At 34.0% G+C, this 12,406-nt stretch overlaps 1 protein-coding gene across 5 annotated transcripts in view; it reads left to right on the forward strand.

The window, feature by feature from the left end:
* LOC110029666 (THO complex subunit 6) overlaps positions 1 to 12,272 on the forward strand; it is a 58,238-nt gene extending 45,966 nt beyond the window's left edge. For 2 of the 5 annotated variants that reach the window (XM_020732066.1, XM_020732097.1), the window contains 3 exons: positions 8,638 to 8,748; positions 10,466 to 10,582; positions 11,405 to 12,141. In XM_020732066.1, coding sequence (XP_020587725.1) covers positions 8,638 to 8,748; positions 10,466 to 10,582; positions 11,405 to 11,503 — 327 coding nt within the window. In that variant the 3' untranslated portion in view covers positions 11,504 to 12,141. Of the gene's footprint in view, positions 1 to 8,637; positions 8,749 to 10,465; positions 10,583 to 11,404; positions 12,142 to 12,193 lie in introns of those variants that run through there. The other 3 variants (XM_020732076.1, XM_020732084.1, XM_020732090.1) reach the window with 3 other exon arrangements.
* Positions 12,273 to 12,406: the final 134 nt, after the last annotated feature.

The raw sequence follows: 12,406 nt of genomic DNA on the forward strand, positions 1-12,406 counted from the left end.
TTAAAATAAACTCTATTTAATTATTTGTATTAAATAGGGGAACTTGTCGGCAAATAAAATGGTTTCGCAGACCCAAACAGCTGTCATATGTTTTCTTAGTTTGGCGAGGAGAGCTCCGGCGACTCCGCCGCCCACTACCACCACTGTCTTCTTCTCGGATACACATTCTCTTGTTTCGTCCATCTCCATTCCTTGAATCGAGAAGCTCAAATTGTATATATATATATATATATACACACACACGTAAATTGAAACGTTCTTTCGAAGCGGGCGATGAGATTTCAATTCCGGCTGCTGACAGTTTTTTACGGACGACCCCCAAACAACCACCTTTTTTTTGTGCCGACACCCTTGACTTGTTAAATTAATGTAACTTCGCTGTATTTAAAACTTAGCAAGCAAGATTTCTCCCATGTATGCTTTTGAGTTTTTAGATTATATATTGCTTGGTGGTAAATGAGGTTTTCTCATAATCTCAATATTGGTTCATTAGTTTAAAAAAAATTGTATATCCCCAAAAGCATCATGCTAGTTGGTTCATTTATTCAAGTTTTAAAATACGATTTTGCTTTTATTTCCTCGTGAACCTTCCTCACTTCTTTAAGTATTAAGTTCATTCATACTTGCAGAGTAATAGTGTGACTCATACTGAATTTTAATGGTTAGCAGCTCAAAAACTATTCTAGGTTGCTAGAGGGTGTCTAGGAATCAACACAAGGATTAGTTTGTTTCTATGGAAGGTAATAATGGTAGAATAACCTGAAGTAATGGGATTTTGAGAGTTGGAGGGTCTATTGCTGTTGTTGGACGGTGATAGAGTGGGAACAAGAAATATTTAGTGTTGTAGTGAAGTTGTTACACGAGAAAAGAGACGGGTCCATTACTTGCACTTGATCAGAATGCAGTCACACTTTTTAAAAGAGAAAGGTTACGACAATCTCATAAGGGGAGAAAACAAAGAACAAATATTTAATAATAACATTAAGTCAAAAATTATCAAAAATAAGTTGAAAACAAATATTTATACTAAGAACAAACATAACCCTAATTTTAATCTAAGATAGTAATTAGAGGGAGCGGCTGGTCCAGTGGATGGCGGCGGACCTTGAGTCGTTTTTAGATCTTGGACTGATCAAGGGGCACTTCTGGAGGATGGATGGGCCCATGTTCGCACCATACTCGTCAGGTAGGAGGAGCTTCAACTTCATCATTGAAAGTATCTAGATTCGCTAAAGACAATAATAAATCAATAATATTGAAGGTGGTAGAAATATTGTAATCAATAATAGATCAGTCTTGTAGATATTATCATTTATTCTTTTGACAACTTTGAATGGAGCATCAACTCTTGGTATGGACCTACAGGAAATCGCTCATTCAATTTAATCCACACCAAATCACATTCCTTGAAAACCACAACCTTCTTGGACTTATTGACCTGCTTCTGATACTCGACATTTTGCTTGGCGATTTTTTTTTCACCTACTCATGTAAAAGTTTAAATCACTTTGATTTTTATCTTTGCATCAACACTAGCCTCAATAGTTGAAAGTAGTGGCAATTAATTCCAAAGATGTTATAGATTTTCACCTATGGATTATCTCAAAATGGTTGACCTATAAACTAGCTAGTGGATCAATTATACGCAAACTCATTTTAAGAAAGAATTAAATTTCATTACTTGATGTTCTAGTCCAAAATCGCCTGAGAAGGTTTTCCAAGCTGCGACTCACGATCTCTATCTGTCCATCTAAGAAGGTTGTTAAGCTGAATTGAAGTTTAGTACTCAACTTACCTCATAAGGTTCTCCAGAAATGACTAAAAAATTTTACATTTCTAGCTAAAGTGATGGTCCTAGGTGCACTCTTAAGTTGAATTATCTTTTTGAAGTAGAAATCAACAATTTGTGAAGCATTCATTGTTTTGTGGCATGGTACAAACGTATGCTAGTTTGGCAAGCATTCTATCATTATCATCCATTTTTTATTGTGTTTGGGTCAGATCCACAATGAGTTCTATGCTTACATTCACCTAATGTAGCTTGAGGATAAGCAGGGCAGTATAGATATTGATATTTTACCATCAGTTCTTAGGTAAACGACATACTTTGCTTTGTCTGATAAGCTTGTCAATGTCCCGTGTTAGTTTAGGCCAAAAGAAATACTCTTTCCATACAAAAAATACTTGTGCTTCTCAAAGTGTTTTATCTTCAATCATTGTGACACTCTTATAAACTAACATCTCTGAGTAAACTCTTAGGAATGTGAAATTCATTCTAAAAGAATAGATAACCATTGAACTTGTGAAACTGATCGTCAGGCCTCTCGCGAGTCGTGACGTTGAGTTCAAATCTTCTAGAAGTCTTTATCTGTGACATGCAAATCCTTGAGCACTTCAAAATAAACTACCTTCAACTACTTGGTAGTGATCAATAGATGGAGATAACCCTCAACATCAATTATTTTATTTTGGCTCTCCGCTTTGTGCTCGAGCACAAAATGAAAGGTTGAAAATAACAACTCAGAGAGCATGTGTACCATTCAACTTATTCTGGTTAAAAAATCTCTGGGTTTCTTGATCGATGTAGAGAGTTAACTCACTGATCAATATATACTAACTTCATTGAATGAGGGCTCTTACTATCATGTAGAGTATTTTATTGGAAATGAAATATTTTTGCCTTGAATCATTCCCTTCTCACTATAAAAGGTGATGAGGTGTCTACTTTGGCTCAGCACAACTCTTATTTTCATATTGGGGCATCACACCCTACCTCAAATAATTGGCTAAAATTTGGAAGAGCTTGAATCAAGCATGAGCAACCCGTTTTTTACCTTGACTATGAAAATTTCTCTCTTTGTGAAGTTCTATTAGTAGGGTTATCATGTACCTAAAAACTTTTATGAACCATTTATAGAATTAAAAGTCAACACATGAAACTGGTGCACTTGCTTGAAAGATCGTGGGTTATGCTAGTTCACATTAGTATCTATCTTAGCTTGGTCTATCTCAATGTACGCTGTTGAAATAATATATCCTAGAAAGCACATCTAAGGCGTCAAAAAGTGACTTCTTCGGATGTCCATACAACTGCTTCGTCCGAATAACTACATAAATCTGTCTTAGATATTCAAATAATGAAAATGATCCTCCATAGAACGACCATATATCAAAATATCATTAAAGCATACAATCACAAATTTCCAAGAAATGTTTGAAGAATGTTATTTGTCAACTTAATAAAGGCACTCGAGGCATTCGACAAGTTAAAACAATCAACTGTCTACTTAGATTATTAATCTTGAGTCTTTAAAATTGTCTTTCACTCATCATTGGGTCTCAATCGAATATGATGATAGCAACTGTGTGAAGCAATCTTGGGGAAGATAGTTGGTCCATGCAACTGATCTAACATATCATCTAGTTGTGGAGTGAGGAACCAATTTTTGATGAGGATATTATTCACCGCTCTACTATCAACGTACATGCTCCATAAATCAACACTTTCATGAACTAATTCTCTGCTTATCAAATTCTCAACTTGCTTATGCAACGTCTCATACTTAATTGATCACATTTGGTAGGCTGGTTGGTTGCAAAATATTGTCCTTGGGATGAGATATATGGTATGTTAAAAACTTAGTGGAGATAGTGTGGGCGATAGAATGTCGATAAAAAAATCCTCCAACTCGACCAATAAGGGTTGCACTGCCTTAAATATCAATTCCTTAGTCTCACTCCCTTATGGCATCATGAATTTTATTCCTGTCGGTCCTACCACCAGGCCTTGTAAGAAGGTAGTATGGGATCCATGGCTCCATTGTTTGGCTAATCACTTTTCATATGGGCTTCTTTCAAGGTGGAAGTACAATGTTCTTCTCATCCTTGGTGAATAACTAGATGTTTTTATAAGTCATGAAATTGTGTTTCTGGTCCTATTATCAATGTCTGCTTAACAAAATATGAATTTTTTATAGGCACGACGTCACACCACTTATAACTGTTCTGTTACACAAAAGAATGAAAAACGGTGAATCAAGGAAGAGGAAAGGAGACGTCGGGTAAATGAACAAAAAGGAGACGAAGCGAGGAGTCGACAGTTAAAGGAGGGAGATGAATTGAAAGAGGGGAGAGGAAACGAGATCGAGAAGTTGAAGTAATTTTGCCTATATAAGTTGCATACCCACTTACTTGAGAACGACGTGGGAGAAGGAGCCGAGACGACATAATTGTCAAGCCGCAGTCGAGGAAGACAAAGAGGAAACTATTTCTCGTACGCTTCAAGCAGGCAAGACGAGTCGAGCACAGAGGGAGAGGGAAGACGTCAGTGCCCTAATCTTGCGATGCAAAGGATCGCACAAAGAAGGGCGCAAGCGTTTATGTGAAGAACAGAGTAAGAAGAATGAGCCAAGAAAAGGAGAGGAAGTGTGTGTGGTTGGAGTTCGAACAAAGGAGAAGTTCTGTTGAGACGAGCCGAGTCGAAGAGGAAGACGAAGGAAGAGCTTCGGTCTTGCCCTAGCCTACGAACGAAAAAGAAGAGAAAGGAGATCAACCAAGGTAAGGGATAGCCTCTTTTATTAAAGTAATTTAGTAATAATAATAATAATATTATTATTATTATATTTATGTATATTATTGATTAGTTAAAATAAAAATGAGATAAATTATTTAATTTGTTATAACATAGTAAATATGAATACGTGTTTGATTTACCGTTCAATTTTAGCAGAGTTGACATCAAGGCAAAACAATCAATATTGATTTGAGTATTTTTACTTCTAAATTATTATAATAATGTTATATTTCTTCTAAATCACTTACATTAGTCAAGATATATTGTTAATGCAACTAGAATATGATTATAATGGTCTATTATTCAATTTGGTCATCTAAAATTGCATGTGAATGAGTTGCATAGTTATGTTTATGTACCATACATGCATGTTATAAAAGAAATATATTGGATGATATTTAGAATGTAAACAAAATAAACACTAATGTACTCATGCATGTAAATGAACATGAATATTGATATTTATGTACCTTAAGTGGTACAATTTTTTGATGGCGTCTCATTTAATGCTTGTATAGATGTAAAATGATATTGATATAAAACTTTTTGAATAACTTGTTAAATTTTTATATTAATTTATAAAAAAACTTAATCAGTATGGATATTGTTCGTTTCCCTTATATTATTTTAGTTCAGTAGTATAAGTATTCACTAGTTCTTTTAAATCACGGTTGTTTTAGCTAACTTTTTAGGTTTAATTAAATTATTTAAATATAAGTGATAGACGAGAAAATGTTTATAGAAGACACGGTCAGCCATTAACAATGTAATTTTTAATTGTATCTCTTTAATTTAATTTATAGTGGCTTTTTCATCTGTTAGATTATATAGATTAAGATTGAAAATTTAATTCACACCGTCCGACTGTCCGTTCCAGCCTTGGTTAATTCTAAGCCCCTAGTTGGGCCATGACACCACTTCTGTTTTTGAAGCTTGTATTTAATAAAAAATTTATTTGATGCCTCTTATCAACAATGATTTAAATCACTTTATTCAATGAAGTTAGAGAATACAACTATGGTTGTTTATGGATGGTGGGGCTCATTTTATCTACATTTTGGGCAGATATAATATTTTAACAGCTATTACACGCCATCTCGTTGATAGTTTGACACACAATGCATTGTGTCAAAGCTAGTATTGGTCCTACTTTGGCTTGGTTTGGATAACTTGCCAAAACACAAGCATCTTTCCATCATTGGTAGAAGTTGATGCTCATCCTCATTCACGACCTCTTTTAAATCGTCATTGCCTGCCTCTTCAATTGCTCTTTGGTAAAATTGCTCTTTTGATTGGACAATTGGACACAATGTGTCCATAACCATAACACGAAATATTTTTTGGACAAAAAAAAAATTGAAGATGTTGTTCTGATCATTCTTTTCTCCTTGGCTAATTTCTCTCTTGCGAGGCAGGATTTGACCATCTAGAAGGGGTGCCCTTGTTGCCTGATTTTATGCCCGAGCCTTATTTGAAGGGTGTTGTGTTATTTGTTTACTTTCATAGCTTGAGTTTGTATATCCAATAAGAATCAATATGTTTATAATTGCACCACATGACTAATAGATGGTTTTAAACCTCCAATGTACTGTGCCGTTGTGTTTTTATCTAGTCACCAATTCATATTTCAACATTAATTATTCAAATTTTGCAAGTATATTATTTGATTGACTACTCCTTTTGTTGTGGATTGTGGAGCATCAATAAGACATTTTATATGTAGTATGTTAGAAGGTACTTGCGTTTTTTTTTCATTTTCTTCTTAAATCACACAGTGATTATGTTTTTTTCCTTCACATTAACATAGGTGCTTCAAATTCTTCCACCACAAAAGGAACGCCCCTCTTGAGTTTTGTAATTGCCAACTTGACTTTTTTTTGGTGAATATCTTTGTATTTAAAAATCCATTCCTTGATTTGGAGCCATTCAATAAAATGATTTGGATCCATACGATAGTCAAAATCTGGTAATTTAATTTTCAGCCCAAAATCATTCTATCTACTTCTATACCCAACACCAACTTGACGAGCCATTGACCCTTCATCACTTTAAGCTTCTTGATGAAAGGGATTTACTTCCTTGTCTATAGGGGATTATCGTTATGGTTATAGGTGACTTTCTCTTTGTTGCATTTTTTTCATAATTGGCCAATCTACACTGTTATTGTAGGATTTCTTGTTACACATCCTTCATGGTTAGCTCTTGAAAACTCATTTGGGGATCTTTTATCTTTTTGTCATTTGATTCCTTTCGTTTTAGTGTTTGGGTTGGAGGTGGTGGGTGTGGTTTTTTATAGATAGAAGAGTTATGTTATGTGGGTTTTGATATTAAAATTGGGAGTAGTAAATTTTCCAAGAACTAGATTTTTTATGACTTTAATATTAAATGTTACGGATCGAAGGTTTTCTTAGATAATGTATAGGAATTAATATATGGATTATAATATTTGTAATAAAGATATGAACATTAGAATAACATTAAATAATAGGATTTTGAGGTTGGAGGGCCTGACAACTGTTGTTGGATGACGTCAAAGGAAAAAGAAGTTGGTGTTGTAGGATGCAGGGGTGTCAATTCAGGTCACCGGATTGGGTTCAGGTCCGACCCAAAAATGATCTGACTCGAATGAGGTCAACTCAAACCTGACCCAAACAATAAACAGGCCAAAAATTAAGACCTGAACTCGATTTGTCTCGCTAACCCCGACCCGAGTCGAAATTTTGTATTTATTTGGGTCATGTTTTGGTTTTCGGGTTCAACCATAATAAACGGGTTGAATTCTCTGACCCGAACCCGACTCAAAAAATATTCGGGTCAACCATAACCCAAATTTTTCTAGTGGAGCTCGAGTCGGGTTGGCGTGTGGTCAATTTTTGACACCCCAGTATGGAGTTACACGAGACATGAGAAGGGTCTACCACATGTACTCGATCAAGATAAATCTATAAGTGGAAAATTATAGCAATCTCACAAGAGGAGAAAATAGATACCAAGTCTCTAATAACATTAAATCAAGCCAAATGTCACCAACAAATCTAGAACAAATGTTTATGCTAAAGAGAACAAGCGTACACTGGCCTAATTCTAATCTAAGGTGGCAATTAGAAGACCAGGGAGCCAGTCGGTCAACGTGGTAGTGCAAGCTCGGAGCCGACCCAAATTTTGAACAGTTAGGGCCGGTTCTTGTTCCTTACTCTATTTCGCTTGGGGTTCCTTTTCCGCATCAAGTTTCCTTGTTCAGTGTGCCTTGTCCTCGTCAAGTTTCCTTGCTCACACCCGCCGCTTTTGGGGACTTTGGTTCTTAATTTCAAGCTGAGCGTGCCATCTTAACTGTTTTGACACCTCTCTTGGTCTCCTAGATAAGGAGTGGGCAGAGGAGATGTTCTAGTTGATGAAATCACTAACGAGCCTATCTTTTTTCCACATCGGTCATTTTATTGGATTTAATTGGCTTGTGAGAGTGAGCGCATTATCAGAATTATTCATGTTTGAATTGCGTGAAAATGATGGAAATGAACTTTTGTGCTACACAATTGAATGCTGTGAGCCAACTCTTTTCTTTCCATATTATGCTTGGTATTAGAATTGTCGTAAACAGAGTTTCCTCCACATAGTTTACTGTTTTTTAATTGAAGAATGCTTGTGGAAAGCTCATTTTTTTTACTTTGTAAAAGAAAAGCATATGGTTAGATTATATGGGAGGTTGTTAAACAAACTAATGTATCCTTCAATGAAGAACCAATGAACTTTGTTTATCGAGTTTTCAGTATAACTTTTAAGCTTTTATTATATATTTGCTTAAGAATGATCTGAATTCTTATCTAGTTTAATGTTTTCAACATATCTTAATTATTGTCTTTTGTACCTAAAGATTCTTTTCTATGTATTATGCTTGAGCAATTGGTTTATTAGTATGCATGGGTTTGTGTAGTTTTTACAAACAATTTCTTTAAGTTCTATGTTTAATGTGATTATTGACTTAAACTTAGAACTAAACTTTCCAGTGTTTTCTTCTCTGCTAAGTGTTGAATATAGTATGTTAATAAGCATTCAGTTCTTCTCAGGTCTGTGGAACTGGTAGAGGTTTATCAGCTTGGAACCTAATCTCATATGAGTGTATTTTCAGCTTCGATAGCCATTCCCCAATCCAAGATCTATTGTTTCATGATAATCAAGTAAATTTCTCACGACGGTCGTGCTTTCTTTTTTTTTATAATTCTTTGGGGAATTTTGTATACGTCTAGTTGAAACGACAGCTTATTAAAGAAACAAATGGATATCAAATTAATCTTAAATGTTCTCCCTAGTTGATTTTAATTTTATTTGATTTTGCATCTGAATCTATTAACGTGTAAATGAAATCTACCAGTATCGTCCAAAAGGAAGCATTTACCATCCATGAGAGTACTACTTAATAATCTGAATTCATGAAAAAAAGAATATCACCATAAATCACAAGTGATTTTTATGTTTTGCCATTTATTTAATTTAAAGTTTTTTGAGAAGTCAATCCAGCTGCTTTCTCTTGAATGGTAGCTGATACGTCAATTCTATTTAGACACCATAAAAAATGTGCATTGGCCCACCGGGACCACGGGGAAAAACCCATTGCATTGAAAAAGGGGGCATTTACGTAATTACCACCCAAATCCTTTGTATCTACGTAAATAACATTTTAATTAAAGTTTACTTCTCATAAAAGCCTTGAGACCTCCTACCTTAATCAAACTCGATTTTCTGATGAAAGGGCAAAAAGTCTGAATTTTTTCCAAAAAATCAAGTTTGGCTGCTAGAGTTGTGGTATTTTTTTATTTGATATGAAGGATTTGGGTGTTATAAATGTAAAAATAAAAGTTTAGTTGTTAGATATGTAACTACTTAAGATTTGTGTGGTATGTATGTAATTGCCCCATTTTTTGTAGAATTAAAATTTCTAAAAGTGAATAATCTTCATTAAAAAAAAGGGGTATTTACATACATACAACACAATTCTTATGTATTTATATATCTAACACCTAAACATTAATATTTTCTTGTATACCACTCAAATTTTTAGCATCATATTAAAAATACCACACTTGCTATCTTTTTAAAAGTGAAATACACATTTTAATGCATGGGTTTATGACACCAAGGTGTTATTGGTGTAAATATCAAACTTTGGGTGTTAGATATGTAAATAAGTAATGATTGTGTGGTATGTATGTAAATTTCTCTAAAAAATGGATTTAATTAATTTATTTAAGCATTAGCTTGTTATTATTACTATATGCAAAAAAATTAAATGTCTAATTTTATGCATCAGATTTTTGGCTTTTTTTATTTGCATATTATTGTGAAACCCTTTTAAGTAGCATGGTGTTGAACTCGTAAACATTGAGACTTCTTTTAGTTTAATCGCTGGGATTTCATTAAAAAATTTGAAGTTAAGCGAGCTCTTATAGGATATTAGCCTGAGAAGTTGCACCAATGGGACAAAAGCATGAGGCTATTTGGCCGTTGTAAGCAATATCACGATGTGAGAGTTTAGGCCGGTACATTTATTTTCTTTTATTTACTCTAAACATATGGTGGTTTGCCTCACTTTTGTTTTTGGAAGATTTACATACATACCACTCAATTTCTGCAGTATGTGATGTACTTTTCACCATAAAAATGTTAAAATAATCACCTGTAGTGATTTGTTTTGATGAACATACACACGTTTCAATGAGCTAGTGTATTTTGTTGGAAGATCTACATACATACCACTGAAAGTCATTTATTTTAATTATATTTATTTAACTTTTTTCAGTGCAGGTGTTTATGTTGTTGCACTCTTTAAGCAAACTAGTGTGTGTGATTTACTTTTCTTTTTTATAATACTCGTTCTCCTTTTTCCGCTCTCTCCAGATTCTGGCAGTTGGTTCTGAACCTGTGCTAAGATGTTTCAATATTAACGGGAAAATTCTTTCTCAAGTCCATTGCGCTCCTTTTTCAGCGTTTTCTATTTCTGTGCATCCTTCAGGAGTATGTTTCATTAATTTTTATGCATTCTTCGCCATTTTATATTGGGAAATTTACATACATGCCACACAATTCTTACGGATTTACATAGGTAACACCTAAGGTTTGATATTTGCACTATGATACTTTGGTGTTAACAGTGATTGTGATATTTTTTATGTGATGTTAAAGATTTAAGTGGTATGAATGTGAATATGAATGTTTAGGTGTTAGATATGTAAATACATAAGAATTGTGTGGTATGTATGTAAATGCCCCTTTTATGTTTTGCATTCCATAGTTGCAGTTCTTGTTCTCTTCTTAGATGTGCCTTGTGTTATTAAATTTAATTGTTAAGCATTTCAAGGTGTCCATGAAATTTATGGCGGAATTATCTTCTTATCAATAATATATATATATTATAAACATTTACAGAAGACCCGAATTGGTTTTTAAAGAATATTGAAAATGAGTGTTATCTGAGGCTGTTTATAAATGGAAAATTTACATGCATAACCCACATTTATTGTGTATTTAAATATCTAACTCCTAAACTATAATTTTTACATTTATGTCACCTTACCTATGCATCAAACGATATATTTCACTTTTAGAAGTTAAAATGGTGATATTTTTTTATGTGATATGAAAAAGATTTGGGCGGTATAAATGTAAAACATCAAAGTTTAGATGTTGTTAGATAGGTAAATACATATGAATTGTTGGTATGTATGTAAATGCGCCCTTTGATATTAATGAATGAATAATTGACATATGGTAAATCAGATTAAATAAGCTCATGTGGTCATGAAACTAATTAAAAAATTGTTCTTTGTGGATCCTCAGGTCAAAGCAGTTGCTGGTTATGGTGGACTGGTGGATATTATCTCAGAATTTGGCAGCCATCTTTGCATATTCTGCTGTAAAAGCGCAGACTCTCTTTAATAATCTGAATCCGATTATTAGAAAGCCTTTCATAATTGCTTGGTGAACTGCTGCTTCCGTTCCACCAGACGTCTTTCCTACTTTTTCTCCATGGAGAAAAATTTGATCCTCGCCAGGCTATCTTAGTCCTATGCCTTTTTTCTACAAATCTCAAAATATTTGGGGTTTGTTTGGAACAACACTTTGTTTGCGTCACTTCACCACCATCACAACTATATTTGAGGAATTGTTTTATTGTTACTTTCTTTAAATTTCTATGGTGGAGTACTATCTGTTTAACATTTGTGACTGTAAGGAAGTTTTCTGATCTCTTAGAAAACAATAAATATTTATAATTCACATCATAATTTTTTATGATGTTATTTTCACCATCATAGTTTTATAAACAATTTTTCAAGAAGTTGCAACTGTTCCAAACGGATCTTAGACTTCTGTTCAAACTTCACTTGGTCGGAGAATTACACCTCACGGTCTTCTATTGGTGGACCCTCCTTTGTTGTATTATTTTATTCTGTATCGGTAGATCTCATGATCAATGCAGCCTTTCTTTTGATGTATAACATACCAGCCAATTCTTATGTATTTACTTATCTAATTCCTAAATTTTACCTTTCACATTTATACCATCCGAATTTTTTGTTATCATCATCATCATTTTTTTTTTTTTTTGAGATTTACATGTTTTTGTAGAATTAAGTGAGGTCAAGTTCTGCTCTTAAGGCAATTTATCAGACCTACTCGGAGGATTTAGAGAAGAAGGAGACAGGCAACGGGATGGAAGGCAGTAGAAATCTGATGAAAACATGGAAGATCTTGCCAGGAGATAACGTATACTTTTCAACCCATTGCTCTCGATCTAGGTTTAGGGTCTTTTTTTCTCCATTGCGAACTCAATTTTGAATC

The sequence above is a fragment of the Phalaenopsis equestris genome, unplaced genomic scaffold (assembly GCF_001263595.1).
Source record: "Phalaenopsis equestris unplaced genomic scaffold, ASM126359v1 Scaffold000002, whole genome shotgun sequence".
Classification (NCBI taxonomy): domain Eukaryota; kingdom Viridiplantae; phylum Streptophyta; class Magnoliopsida; order Asparagales; family Orchidaceae; genus Phalaenopsis; species Phalaenopsis equestris.